This window comes from Myxine glutinosa, chromosome 11 (genome assembly GCF_964187855.1).
Source record: "Myxine glutinosa chromosome 11, kmMyxGlut1.1, whole genome shotgun sequence".
Taxonomy (NCBI): Eukaryota; Metazoa; Chordata; class Myxini; order Myxiniformes; family Myxinidae; genus Myxine; species Myxine glutinosa.
In genome coordinates, this window is record NC_136271.1 from 124,432,862 (window position 1) to 124,447,863 (window position 15,002).

The 15,002-nt window shown below is 44.2% G+C and overlaps 1 protein-coding gene across 1 annotated transcript in view; it reads left to right on the forward strand.

Annotated features, from left to right (window-relative positions):
- Positions 1 to 15,002, forward strand: part of LOC137436891 (ATP-dependent RNA helicase TDRD9) — a 504,026-nt gene that overhangs the window by 425,493 nt on the left and 63,531 nt on the right. The window contains 1 exon segment of the mRNA XM_078787098.1: positions 9,732 to 9,821. Within this exon segment, the coding sequence (XP_078643224.1) occupies positions 9,732 to 9,821 (90 nt within the window).

The window sequence follows — 15,002 nt, forward strand, 5'->3', positions numbered from 1 at the left end:
TGTTTTTAAAGGATGGGAAGGTTGTAGGCCTCTCAGTATTGCGATGAGCATCTTTGGTCTCAACTTTCTCACAAAATATACACTCTGGCGGGAAGATGGGTTCAGCAGAACCTCCTGGTTTACGAGGAGAGTGATGCCATGATGAGGTTGATGGCCCTGGTTCTGTATCATCTCCCAGACGATGAAAGTGGCGGACAAAGTGCTTATAACACTTGCTGTGATATCCTACTCTTTCTAGGTCATCAGGAAGAGTTGCCGGGATCTGATCACATACTGATTGCATACGACATGGGGAGTCATGCGGTTGGTTGAGACGTCTATCCCGGATCTTTTGAAGCAGTTGCAGTTTTTCTGAAGCAGATCCTTTAATTTTACGGAGGGGCGTGAAATCCCCATGATCAGACATGGATGGTACATGAAGGATGCATGTAGGAGGAGAGCTTTGGGCTGCAGGTTCTACACTCCGTTTTCTTTTGGGCATGCTTGCTGTCGATGTCTACCATCACTGTTAAATGACAAATAAGAAATCACGAATGATGTTAAAAGTGCCTGTGAAAGGAGGCTCTGAGTTTTCAGTGAGGTAACAGAGGTTCTGAGTCATGTTCTACACTAGGGTACTTTTTAGCTGACTAAACCATGTTTAGTGGCATCAAAAGTGCTAATAGCTAAAACATCTAAATTCTTCCACACTAACGTTAGCTATCTAGGCCAATGAAACATTGTGCTAAGTTACTGTAGCTAGCTCAGCTGTCGTGCCTCTTTCTGGTTCAATTCATATACAGAAGTCAACAGATATGTCTCATGTTTGGCATTAACAAAAGTTTAAGTTACACCGACATTAGGAACATACTGTACATAGATGAGGCTAGCTTTAACGTTAGCTAACATGGTGCTAGCTGGCTCAGCTGTTATTCTGCCTGTTTATGATTTCATGCAGAAACTGAAGTCAAGAGTGTGAGTAACATTATAGTTAGCATCTTACCTGGCTAGATTGGAGGATGAATACCAAGAACAACACACAGATGGAATGGAAGACTGAACTTTCAACTGAGGTATTCAATAACATCAACGTTACCAATTGATACGAGCGCGCGACATTACCAATTGATACGAGCGCGCGAGCGCGCATGTTACATGGATGGAAATGTAAAATGGCAGCTAGAGCAGCACTAATTTGGATCTCTAGTCTGTCATTTCTGCACTGTGATTGGATAACATAAAAAAATATGTTTGGGAGTTAACAGCAGGAGTTGGTAGATTTTACGTGGGCTGGGTGAGAAACCTTTAAATAAGCAAGTGAAAATCTCTCGCAATACAAAGTCAATGGTGGGAAGAAAAGTTGAGTGGTACCAATGTTACTGCCAATGTCCCGCCCCTATGCAAGACTCAGGAGCATCTTGTTGACATTTAACCTTGAAAATACCTGGGTTTAGACCCCTTATGTACCATGTTAAGTTATCTGCAGTATTAACGTATCCTTATCATTTGTAAAACTGATTATTTTGTAATTACAGCATTAATATGCATACTAGTATACCATAGACACATGTAATCATGTTATGAATAGTTCTATCATGATCTATGCCCTTCAAAACATGGGTCTAGACACCTTCATTTTTCAATTATCTGCAATATTGGCTGAGATATGTCAAAAATCGTTTTTTTGATAATGGCAGCAGTAATTTGCATAAAAATGGTATGTGGGACATTTTTTCAGCTTGGGGCCATAGCTAGTCATTTTCTACACATTTTTTCCAATCTAGAAACACTGATTAGAAGTATATCTCCGGGGGGTGCAGGGGGACCTAGTCTTCCTACTAGACTAATATCATTGCATAACAGAACACAATATTAGGCAAAATCGTTTACTGTGAAAAATCAATCATTATCATCACTCTCGCCAATTACTGTACTAATGTTGTGAGAATCTTGATCATTCTGGCACTTTGTGGGGCACAAACAGAGATCTGTACAGATTAAGTACTTTTATTTCCCACGAACATCTGGAAGAGGAACAATCTCCTCTGCACTGGCCATCCCGAAGATGACCTTGCTGTCCGATTTACTGGACCATCGGTGTCCTGGTAGAAGCCATTATGAAATGGATCCAGGATCTCCTGCTGGGCGATGCTTGCCTGATCCCATACACTACCCAGAATATGTGCCCTTAGGATAATTACATCTAAATTGGTCTTAAACGAGAGATGATCAGGTTTATATCTTGACACACGCGATCACTTGTTATTATAGCATAACAGAACCCAATATTGGACTGTGTAATCAATCATCATCATCAATCTCGTCATTCAATGTAATATCCCGAGAATCTTCATCATTTTGGCACTCTGTGCTGCACAAACAGAGATCTGTACATGATAAGTCCTTTGATCTGCAAGAGCATTTGGAAGAAGAACAGTCTCCTCTGCACTGACATCTGACCATCTCAATTATAGCCTTGGGGGCTGGGAGGACCACCATTGTCATTTGCTTCAGTTGACCTTCGGTGTCCTTGTAGAAGCCATTCTCAAGTGGATCCAGGAACTTCTGCTGAGCGACGCTTGCCTGACCCCATACTCTGGCCTGGACATGTGCCCTCAGGATGTGCTGCTTAAGAGCGCCAAGAGTAGGAGGAAGTTTCTGACTTTCAGCCATGTGCTTGCAGAAAAGATGCCATCGCAGCTCAGGGATGCTCTTTACCTGGATGCCTTTTGGTGAGTATGCAGCACACACAAATTCAGCTAATGTGGACACCATCTCTTCAGTCACTTCAGTGGCCTCTGTAAGCATCTGCAGAGCCTTGATGACATCTTCACCTGCTTTCATGAAGACCTGCAGCCAGGTTGTCTTGCCTATTCGAGAGAAGCTCCCTGTGTTGTCTGCCCCTGTGAATGCATGGAAGGCAGGCAAAGCCTTTGCTCTTTCGGCACCTAAAGCTGTTCATATAGGCTGTACTTGAACAACTCCAGAAACCATCGAAACACTTGTGTTTCTTGTCAGGAGGTCATAGTTTGCTATCACCAGCACTAGTACATCGGTGTCTGGCGAGAACACCACTAACTCTGCATCAGATGAGTTTCGATGTGATGCCAGCACCGCCTGTTGGATCAGCAGTGTGTCCGCTTCTTCGTGGTTGTTATCCTCAAATAACAGTTCCCTGTTGCTCTTAGTACGTCCTGCAGCAGATGTAATTATCAGCTTGGAAGAGTCCTTGTTATATTCATAGTCAGGTTCACTATGTTAACAAATATAATTTCGTTCAAAATTTTGGTGGATTAGCAAAACTATACATTTTTGGAATATTCAGAGCATGAGGAATCCAAAGATTAATGTTTACATTTGTGTAGACACCTTTGCGAAAATGACACTCAAGACAGTGATGAAGATAGTCAGGTTCACTATGTTAACAAATATAATTTCCTTCAAAATTTTGGGATTAGCAAACCTGTGCATTTTTGGAATCTTCAGAGCATGGAGAATCTGAAAATCAATGTTGGTATTTGCACAGACACCTGCATGGCCGCCATTTTGGATTTTGAAAATGGCCGCCATAAAATACATATTTTGCGCGATCTCGGCTTCTAGTCAACCTAGAGACTTAATTAAATATGCTAATCCTATGTTTTCTGGGTCAAGGAATCCAATAAAGGCCTCAAAATAGTGCTCAGGATTATAGAAAAGCAACAAACAAAGGTAATTGAAAACCATTGTCTTTATATTTGTGATATAACTGTATTACATAATACATGATATTGCAAATCCTTTGAAGTTATAGGTTGTTATAGGAAGTTATAGGTAGTGTCAGATTGAACTATAAGTCCTATACACAGGATCTACGAGGTCTATACCATTCAGGAATATGCTTTTACAGATCTTCATCACTGTCCTGAGTGTCATTTTCGCAAAGGTGTCTACGCAAATGTAAACATTAATTTTTGGATTCCTCATGCTCTCAATATTCCAAAAATGTATAGTTTTGCTAATCTACCAAAATTTTGAACGAAAAAACATAGTGAACCTGACGATCAATGGTTTTTGCTGCAAGATACTCGGTGAGATCAGCCTTCGTTTTTTCATGAGAAAGGAAGCGGCTCATTGGAATATGAATGATGTTTGTGTCGTCTTTGACTTGATACTGGACTGTGGACTGGGTCCTTTCCCTGTCTCCTTTTCTCCCTTGTAGTCTTCAGAGAATCAGCCCTGTTGGTATCAAACACGAGAATGATCTCATCACAGTCTCTCGTTAGACACACCAGCCTCTCATTGAACAATCCACTGAGATCTTTCACTGTCACGACTGTGGCAGGTTTCTTTGTCAGCTTCTGCACAAGCACCATACCATCCACAAGAGCAACTTTCCGACTGGAATTGGTACATTCGTTAGATGTTGAGTCGGTGGTTTCTGTATCCATTGCATCTTTCGACTGGAGGCTTGCAAATTGGATATGTTGCTGATCTTCTTGGGATGTTGCAGCTGTTCCAAACTTTTCGAGTTGGTGAATCAACTTTGACTTGTCCTTGCATTGCAGCATTGTGCCATCTGGGGCAAACAGTGCCCGTGGTGTCAGAGTGAATTCATAGTTTCCAATGGCCAGTTTCCCAGTGCTTCTCCAGCTGTAAGATGGAGCATCAGATCAGCATTTCGAGATGCACAAAGAATAGGACTGCCTCCACACGGTGTAGGTAGTTCATCATTGATTTGAACATGGCATTCTTGGATCTCTCTGTGTCCCATTCTTGGAATTTCTTCACAAAGTCAGCCCCCAGAAACACAGCACACACAGCTTCCAGTTCGTGGATTCCTGGGTTTGATGCGTCCCTTGACAAAGGCTAGTAGTAAGGGAAACATATGAAAATCTGTTAACTAAATTGTTACCAAAAAATTTCTTCACCAATATGTTTGTAAAGGTGTGTAATAACATGTGTTAAAATGTTGAAGGTCAACTCCTGTGGGAAACCCAGAAAAAAAGCTGTTGAATTCGGGTACCGAAAAATTATTTTCGAGAATTTTTATTTTTTTAAATCGGCCCTTAAGTAACTTATGAGGGGTCAAATAAGGGTTTTTCATGATTCTGAGTTGATTGTTAACATTTATATTTCACCACAGACACTCCTTTGTGGAAAAATAATTTCTAAATATATCTCATTTTCTACTTTGCAGGACATGGAGTCTAGCAATATGGATGAAGACGTTACTCCACCTGTGCTCAATTGCTTCATCTGTGCACGCTCGGATACACCAGCTGAAAGGCTCATACAGGCAACTCCAAAGGGATACTCAACTTTATTGAAACAAGCAGAAACTGTCGAAAATGTTACTGTTGTGGAACGTATGAAGGAGGCTCAAAAGGAAGGAAAACTGAGGTACCACCAGAAGTGTAAAAATGATCTGTACAACAACTTTTTTGCAACCACCAAGAAGTCAGCTCAAGCATCAAAGGCAGAGAAAGAGTCATCAAAGTTGAAGAGAAGATGCACTACTTGTGAGTTCGGTTCATCAACTGGCTGCAGTTCTAGAAGATCACAGTCAGTTGACCTCCTGTATAAGGATGTATGCATTCTTTGCAACCAACCAGCCCAGCTCTACAAAAATAATCCAGCACAAGCTAGAAAGAAATGCAGAGTGCCAGATAATTTGACTGCAGATACACTGAAGGCAAGCTTGCTGAAGACAGCACGGAGTCGCGGGGATGACTGGGGCACTGAAGCCACTGGACGCCTGGAAGGGATCAACGACTTGGTAGCAGAAGAAACACTGTACCATTTGCAATGCAAACTTATGTTTGCGAGAGGTGACAGTTTGTCCAAGACTGATGAGGAAGGAAAAAGGAAGAGAGGACAGAGGAGTATTGATGAGGAGCGAGAGGCAGTTTTTATTGAATTCTGCGAATGGTTAGACTCAGAATTAGAGCATGGGGTAATGAACATGGACCAAGTCCATGAAAAGCTGCAGGAGTTTGATCAGTCACCAGAGAAGAGCCTTTCTTATTCAAAGCATTGGCTAAAGATAAAACTTCTAGAGAAATACGAAGACACCTTGTATTTCACAACACAGGAAAGAAGGGCAGATGTACTCTGTCTCAAAGATTGCACCGACAATATTCTGCGAGAGCATCATGCTAATCTTGACCATGGAGATGAGAAGACTCAGATCATAAAGACGGCACTCAAGTTCATATCCAATGATCTTGCCTTGATTGATTTAGGTCCAAAGTCATACCCCACCACACACAGTATGACTGACATCGATAGTCAGCTGACACTTGTTCCTGCAAGCCTTCAGATGTTCTTGAGACCGATTGTCAAGACAGACGAAAGAGTTGCCGTTTGGGGGCAGAATTTTATTAAGGCCTGTCGACCTCGGTCTGGAGTATTGCCACACCAAATGGGGCTTGCCATACAACTTCATCATAGATTTGGGTCAAAATGGATGCTCAACAAGTTCCACCGGCTGGGATACACTGAGTCTTACACGGAGACACAAAACTACAAATACTGCTTCCTTAATAGTAGGAGTGGAGATGATGTTCCAGATACTTCTGGCACTCTTGACACCATTGTGGAGGAAACCGATGAACAGATCAATGATGAGGTTGCGGTTGATGCTGCGCTTGAGGATCAATCAGTGATGACAGCCAAAGTGCCAGCCAGTGAAAGTGAATTGTCAAGTAATGATCAGGTGGTCTTTATGGAGGTTGGGGAAACAAACAATGCAGTCACTCAGTTTGTTGGAGACAATATAGATTTAAACATTGTCTCTATTCACGGAAACACTCCCTTTCACTCAATGGGTTGGATCGAAGTCACCTCACCGGCACCACCTTTGCCAGATCCACAGACAACAGCAGCTTTCCCCCGGGTGAAGTTGAAGGCACTCGACAAAGCTAAGATCCTGAGAGGAACTGAAGTAAAGATTATTCCATTTACGAACAGGAAACAGATAGGAACGAACGCGATCATGTTTCTCCCCCTCGCTGAGCTTTCCTCCTCCCTGGCTCATGATCAGCCACTCCTCACTCCAGGTGACACACTCTGGGCAGCGGGGTGGGTGATCAAAGCCAACGATCCTGAGTTCCCACACTCCAACTGGAATGGCTGGATGAAGAGAATCCATGCTAATGATGCAAAGCAGAGCACACAGATCGAGTTCCTCCCAGTTATTGAAGGAGACCCTTCAATCACCTCGGTTTTCACCTGCTGAAGTCTTATCTTGGATCAATGGGTAACATCATGGAAGATTCTGGACTACTAGATGTGATCCAGTTGATCTATCCTGGAAGTACGACAGCCAACCACATCATGGATGGAGGATGTTTTGACAAGGCAATCCGTGTTCACCTCCTCATCGATGCAGCCATCTATCAACACATCATGAAACTTGCCTTCACTGAGGAGGAGCGTGGTGACATGAAGACCTTCATGGAGAAGGTGGCTGATGGGAAGATGGGAGCCAGACACTCAGACCCAGTAGTGCCAGTGTTTGAGCAAAGGTTTGAAGAAACCTTCAAACGACTCGCAAAAGGAGGAAGAACACCTGCACTCTGGGTGGAGTACCACCACATGGTGGCTACCTACCCCGGATAATGGCATTACATGCAGAAACTGCAGTCATGATGTTGTTGAGTCTGAAGAAGACATAGACAATGACTGTTGAAACTTCTGACATTGTGAATGAGAAATAACTCTTGAGTATTATATATGTATGTGAAATAAAAGCTACTTTGTGTGTAAATGTAAAAGTGAAAATATAAATGTTGACAATCAACTCAGAATCATGAAAAACCCTTATTTGACCCCTCATAAGTTACTTAAGGGCCGATTTAAAAAGAAAAAAAATTCTCGAAAATTTTTTTTCGGTACCCGAATTCAACAGCTTTTTTTCTGAGTTTCCCACAGGAGTTGAACTTCAACATTTTAACACATGTTATTACACACCTTTACAAACATATTGGTGAAGAAATTTTTTGGTAACAATTTAGTTAACAGATTTGTGAAATATCTCATAAAATGCCCTTACTATAGGTATCTCTCATGATATATACCTACTGGAATCTGCAAATACAGCAAATGAAACCACCACCTATAAACACAGCCACCACCATCACAGTATTGACACAGTTCACATATTGACACATGTCAGTATGTGTTGTACACATTAATTCCATAAAATGCAGTGGAAAATAGCTTGACAAAGGCATAATGGCCTCCAGAAGTGATTTACCACATTATAACTGGTACCATTGTATTCTCCGCCCCTGAAAATGTATGTTTAGCCGTTCAAATGAAGACCCTGGGTGGTTTAGAAGCTGAAATATTGAGAAAATTGCCTTTGCGGGAGGTCATTTTTCAAAATCCAAGATGGCCGCCATACATACTTCCGAGAAAATGGAAACATTGGTTTTTTTGTTGGTTCGGCTCTGTAGCTTCCAAAAATATATAGGTTTGAAAATCTCCAAAAAAAAAAACTGAACGACAGCCAAGCTCTGAACATAGTGAACCGGACTATTTTAGAGGAGGGAGACAAGTTTGAGAGTTCAATCTTGAGGGGGGACAGATGTTGTTTTCTGGCTCTCCTGAGAGTGGGCACACACTTGCTGCAGGCTTTTTGGAATACACTGACATTACATTGGGTTTGGATTAGCCTTCCAGGAAGAGAAGGCAATTTATTTCAGAGAAACTGCCTCACCACAGGATTTAGTGTACCCATGGGTGGGAAGAAGGGTTGGATAATTGAAGACAAGATGAGATGAATTGTGCATTAGAGAGATAGAGATAGAGATATGGAGCGGGTTTCTGTAAAATAACTTCCAGGCTGAGTTAACAACAGGGGCAGTAGATATGGGAGACCAGTCATGAAGAGAAATTACTGCTTGCAATCCCTGCCAATCTGCCTGAGTGAACTGCTAGACTTGCTGCTTTTGAAGCAACTCTTTGAGAATAACATGAGAGATGTAGACTTTCACAAATGTATGATCAGATAAAGCAATTGGAGCAGAGGAAGAGCAGGAGACATTTGTGTGAAAGTTATCACCAAGTCCAGAAGGGTGGATTTTGCCATTGGCAGAAATCCGGGTGGAAAGTTTACGGTTTGAGTTAGTTCCATGGAGTCAGATAAGTCTGCAGAAGTGCTATGGCTGGGGAGAGAACTACCAACACTTAGCCAAGTTGTGTGGTGACCATTGAAATTGCCACATATGAGGAAAAGATAGTTGTATTGGATGAGTGGTGAAAAGATTGTCCATGTTGTCTGAGAGAAAGATGTAGATGGAGTCATCACTGTTCGGAAGCCGGTACAACAGACAAATTAACAAAAGGTGGGAGCGGAAGGTAAGTTGTAGCCAGAGGCAGTCCTGGGGTTTGGGAGGTGTAAGTTCAGTACAAGGACAGTGGGAAATTTAGTTATTTATGTAAAGTGCATCTACACTGCCTGGGTGTGGTTCATGCCTATCAAATCAGAGATGATAAATAAATCTTGTCCACCCTCTGCTTCCTCCCCAACTCGTCATTCTTCCCCACACCCATTCCATCTATTTTGTCCTTCAACCTTGTTGTCCCCCCGCACCCCCTCTCTCTGCTGTTGTGACCTGATCCATTGAGTTCGTGAGCTCTTCCACGAGCCTTGATCTTGTATATACAATAAAAACCGAAGAAATCCATTTCAGCGATCTTCCTAGTAATTTCTGTGAAGTAAGCAATGTCATTTGTATCTGTGATTGTGGATGCTTGTTCTGCAGGTCTTCTTTGTAGATTATGGGAACAAGCAAGATGTACAGCTGACAGAACTGATGGAGCTCCCGGATAATCTCCGAAGTTTGCCTTTTCAGGTTCTGTGTTTGTCCTTTGCAGTGTTAACATTGCATGGAATTATGCCGATGTTATTTTTGACATGTTTAATATGTTTTTTCGTGAATATGGTTAATTGTTTTGCTTATGTTTCCACTAAATGTCTTTCAAAAACAATTTAACACTGACTTTAACCCAACACCCAACTCTCACCTTTGGCCTTCATGTGGAGTTTCAATGCAAGGATGTTTTGTACTTTTTCCTCAAAGTTAATCATTAACTAATTTGGCATAATCCTGTCTTGCTGGGATGAGAAATCAGATATATTTTCTGTGACAAAAAGGTACACTTGTTTGCTTCGTCTTGACGTCGTCGTCGTCGTGACAGACGGTGCGGGACAGCGTCGGCGGGACAGCGTCGTTCGCTACCTGGCATAACACCTTGCAGTTACAAGTGGCCCCTCTAGTTATTAGTCCCCTAACAGCTTCACCAGGTGGGACGAGCGGTTTGCTCTCAGTCCGTCTGTCCGGTCCCACCTGTGGTTTTTCAGACATTTTTTCCCCTATACACTTTCACATTTAACTGAAACTTAGTACATATCTTTACTACTTCTGCCACCGAAAGTAGATGGAGGTTATTTCCTGTGAACAAGATATCTCAAAAGGTTGTGGACGGATTCGGACGGAATTTGGCAGAGAGGTAGCGTATGCGACAAGGATGAAATGATTAGATTTTGGGGAAGATTCGGTCGGATCCGGCTAGTAGAATTTTTTAAAGTGATTCTTCACCATTGAGAAATAGGGCCAAAAACGATATATAGCAGGATATCTCAAAAGGTTGTGGAAGGATTTGGATGAAATTTGGTATCGAGGTTGGGTATTTTTTATTTTTATTTTTTTTGTACACAGAATTGAGGCTCGTGAAAGAGCCAACATTTATCACACAAACAAATCAAACAGACAAACAAAGTATATAAAAAGGGGAGCGGAAGACAAGATGGCGAGAGAAGGGGAAACGCACAAACACAACAGTTGAGAGCAGGGACATCGGGAGATGTGTGGGAGGGAGAGGGCTTGGGGGGAGGAGGCGTGGGAAGGGGGGCGGGGGGTGGGTGAAGTATAAAACACAAGGACACCAAGGACTTCCAGGAAAGAAGTTGGTATTTCAAAAAAGTGGATTTGGGGTGAAATTCGCGGGGATAGAAAAGATCAAGGTTTTGGATGGGGGAAGGTAAGAGATTGTGGTGAACAGCTGTTTAAAAGACCTGGAGGGAGGAGTGGGATTGAAGAGAGTGAGGGAGTTTGTTCCAGAGGCAGGAGAAAAGAGGAATGAAGGAGTGAAGGTGAGCACAGAGTCTTGATTTTGGCAGTTTAACCATAAGAGGGTTGCAGGCAGATCTTGTGCGACCTTTAGGAATATTTGGGGGACAGAGCCCAGAGAGAGCTGGGCCGGAGGCCGGAGACCGGCCGGAGAGGAGTCGGTAGAAGACGGAAAGACCACCAACCTGCCTGCGGTGAGTAAGTGAAAGGCCCTCGGAGATAGCTTCATCGCGGGAGATTCCAATGATTTTGAACGCTTTGGTTTCAACAGCGTGAAGACGAGCTCGGTGTGAGGCAGGAGCACCAGCCCAGAGGGGAGAGCAGTATTCCATTGAGCTGCGGATGAAAGCCTTGCTTGCATGTGGCGAGGAGCTCAGGTGTGCCAAGGAAGGACTTCGCACGACGGAGGATGCCCAGTCGGCGACTGGCTTTGGAGGCCAGATTTTAAATGTGGTTTTCCCAGGAAAGATCATGGCAGATAGTGAGACCCAAAAGCTTGAGTGACAGAACTTCTTGGAGAGGATTATTCAGAAAGTGGATGGGAGGGTTGTCCAGTCGGTCTTTTCGGAGAGACATTGTAAGAGTGTGAGATTTGTCAGGATTGAAAGACATGTTCCATTTGTTTGACCAGTCTGTGATTTTATCCAGTTCTGCAGAGAGTGAGGAGGCTGCAGACTGCCGATCTGAGGGATGAGGAATGGAGCGGCAGAGAGTGGAGTCATCAGCAAAGAGATAGAGAGGATTTTCAAGAGTCATAGAGATCATTGATGAAGACCAGAAAAATCACAGGGCCCAGAACACTGCCTTGGGGAACTCCAGCCTGAACAGGAAGAGGAGATGAGAGAAACCCATTCAGGGCCACACGTTGACTACGACTAAAGAGGAAGTCCGCCAGCCATGCGTGGAGATTCCATGGATACCAAAGGAGGAGTGTTTGGTGAGCAGAGCGGGGGGTGCCAGACCGTATGGAAGGCACGTGATATGTCAAGGGAGACGACTCTAATTTCCTGTTTGGCATTGAGGACCTGCATCCATTGTTGAGACAGCGGAAGCAGCATGTGCAAAGTCGAGTAACCTGGTCTGAAACCAAATTGATGATCAGGGATCAAGCCATTGGGGAAGAGGAAATATCTCATTTTTTATTTTATTTTTTTTTTTTTTTTTGTATACTGAATCGAGGCTCGTGAAAGAGCTAACATTTACTTCACAAACAAATCAACCTGACAAACAAAATATCTCAAAAGAGGGAGCGGAAGACAAGATGGGGAGAGAAGGGGAAGCACACAAACACAACATTTGAGAGCAGGGAGATGTGTGGAAGGAGAGGGCTTGGGGGGAGGAGGCATGGGAAGGGGGGGGGAGGGGCGGGGGAAGTATAAAACACAAGGACACCAAGGACTTCCCGGACAGAAGTTGGTATTTCAAAAAAGTGGAATTGGGGTGAAATTAGCAGGGGTAGAAAAGATCAAGGTTTTGGATGGGGGAAGATAAGAGATGGTGGTGAACAGCTATTTTAAAGACCTGGAGGGTGGAGTGGGATTGAAGAGAGTGAGGGAGTTTGTTCCAGAGGCGGGAGAAAAGAGGAATGAAGGAGTGAAGGTTAGCAGAGAGTCTTGATTTTGGCAGTTTGACCATAAGAGGGTTGCAGGCAGATCTTGTGCGACCTGTAGGAATATTTGCAGGACAGAGCCCAGAGAGAGCTGGGGGGGCAAGGCCAGAGAGGAGTCGGTAGAAGACTGAAAGACCACCAACCTGCCTGCGGGGAGTGAGTGAGAGGCCCTTGGAGTTAGCTTCATCGCAGGAGATTCCAATGATTCTGAATGCTTTGGTTTCAACAGCGTGAAGACGAGCTAGGTGTGAGGCAGGAGCACCAGCCCAGAGGGGAGAGCAGTATTCCATTGAGCTGCGAATGAAAGCCTTGTATGTGGTGAGGAGCTCAGGTGTGCCAAGGAAGGACTTCGCACGACGGAGGATGCCCAGTCGGCGACTGGCTTTGGAGGCCAGATTTGAAATGTGGTTTTCCCAGGAAAGATCATGGCAGATAGTGAGCCCCAAAAGCTTGAGTGACAGAACTTCTTGGAGAGGATTATTCAGAAAGTGGATGGGAGGGTTGTCCAGTCGGTCTTTTCGGAGAGACATCGTAAGAGTGTGAGATTTATCAGGATTGAAAGACATGTTCCACTTGCTTGCCCAGTCTGTGATTTTGTCCAGGTCTGCAGAGAGTGAGGAGGCTGCAGATTGCCGATCTGAGGGATGAAGAATGGAGCGACAGAGAGTAGAGTCATCAGCAAAGAGATACAGAGGATTTTCAAGAGAGTCAGAGAGATCATTGATGAAGACCAGAAAAAGCACAGGGCCCAGAACACTGCCTTGTGGAACTCCAGCCTGAACAGGAAGAGGAGATGAGAAAAACCCATTCAGGGCCACACGTTCACTACGACGAGAGAGGAAGTCCACCAGCCATGCGTGGAGATTTCCATGGATACCAAAAGAGGAGAGTTTGGTGAGCAGAGCGGGGTGCCAGACCGTATCGAAGGCACGTGATATGTCAAGGGAGACTGCTCTAATTTCCTGTTTGACATTGAGGACCTCCATCCATTGTTGAGAAAGCAGAAGCAGCATGTCCAGAGTAGAGTGTCCAGGTCTGAAACCAAATTGATGATCAGAGATCAAGCCATTGGAGAAGAGGAAAGATTTCATATCTGAAGCAATGATGGATTCCATGACTTTGCTGATAATTGGGAGAAGGCTGATTGGTCTGTAGTTGCTGGGATCTGTTTTCGCACCTTTTTTGTGCAAAGCGGTGATGTTGGCAGATTTCCAAGCAGATGGAAGATGACCTTGAGCAAAAGAGAGGGTGAAGAGAACAGAGAGAGGGAGTGAAAGAGCGGAAGAACAGGATTTTAGGACCCGTGGGCTGATGCCGTCAGGTCCAGTTGCAGAATCAGAGTCGAGGGTTGACAGAAACTTTTCCACCTTGTCAGGAGGAAAGGACACAGAGTCCAGGAGGAGCTGGGTACGACTGGGTACGGTGGGTACAGAGAGGGATGGGTTTGGGATACAAGATTTAGAGGCAAACACAGAGTTGAGGCATTCAGCTTTTTCACGTGCGGAGTCAGCTGTGTAGCCGTTTGAGGTAAGGGATGGAGGGGGAACAAACACCAGAAACAGATTTGACCAGACGCCACCAGGATTTTGAAGAGTGAGTCAGATAAGAGAGTTCAGTCTTGAGAACGGAGCGATATTGTTTCCTGCCTCTCCTGAGGGTGGACACACACTTGTGCCGGGCTTTGTGAAAGGAAATGAGATTTCCTTCCGTTGGATTTGCTTTCCAGGAGACGAAGGCAAGTTGTTTCTGGGCAACAGCCTCACCACAAGATTCCGTGTACCATGGACGGGAGGAAGGCATGTATGACAGGCATGTATGACAGGGACAGGACGGGAGGGTATGACAACTGAAGACGAGATGGGATAAATCTGTGCATGAGAGAGAGCAATTTACTTTGGAAGAATTCCAAGGATGAGTTGATGTCAGAGGCGGTAGAGATGGGAGACCAGTCCAGATGATTGATGGCTGCTTGAAGACCGTGCCAGTTGGCCTGAATGAAATGCCAGACTCGTCGACGCTGTGGAGGCTCTCTGAGAATGGACAGAGAGGTGTCCACTTTTACAAGCGCATGATCAGATGAGCCGATTGGAGCAGAAGAAGAGCAGCAGACATTTGCAGGGAAGTTAGTCATAACCAAGTCCAGAAGAGAAGATTCTCCGTTGACTGAGATCCGGGTCGGGAAATTGACACATTGTGACAGACCCAGTGAGTCGCAGAAGTCCTTTGCTGAGGAGCTATGGCTGGTGAGAGAGGTACCCACACCCAGCCAACTGGTATGGTGACAATTGAAATCA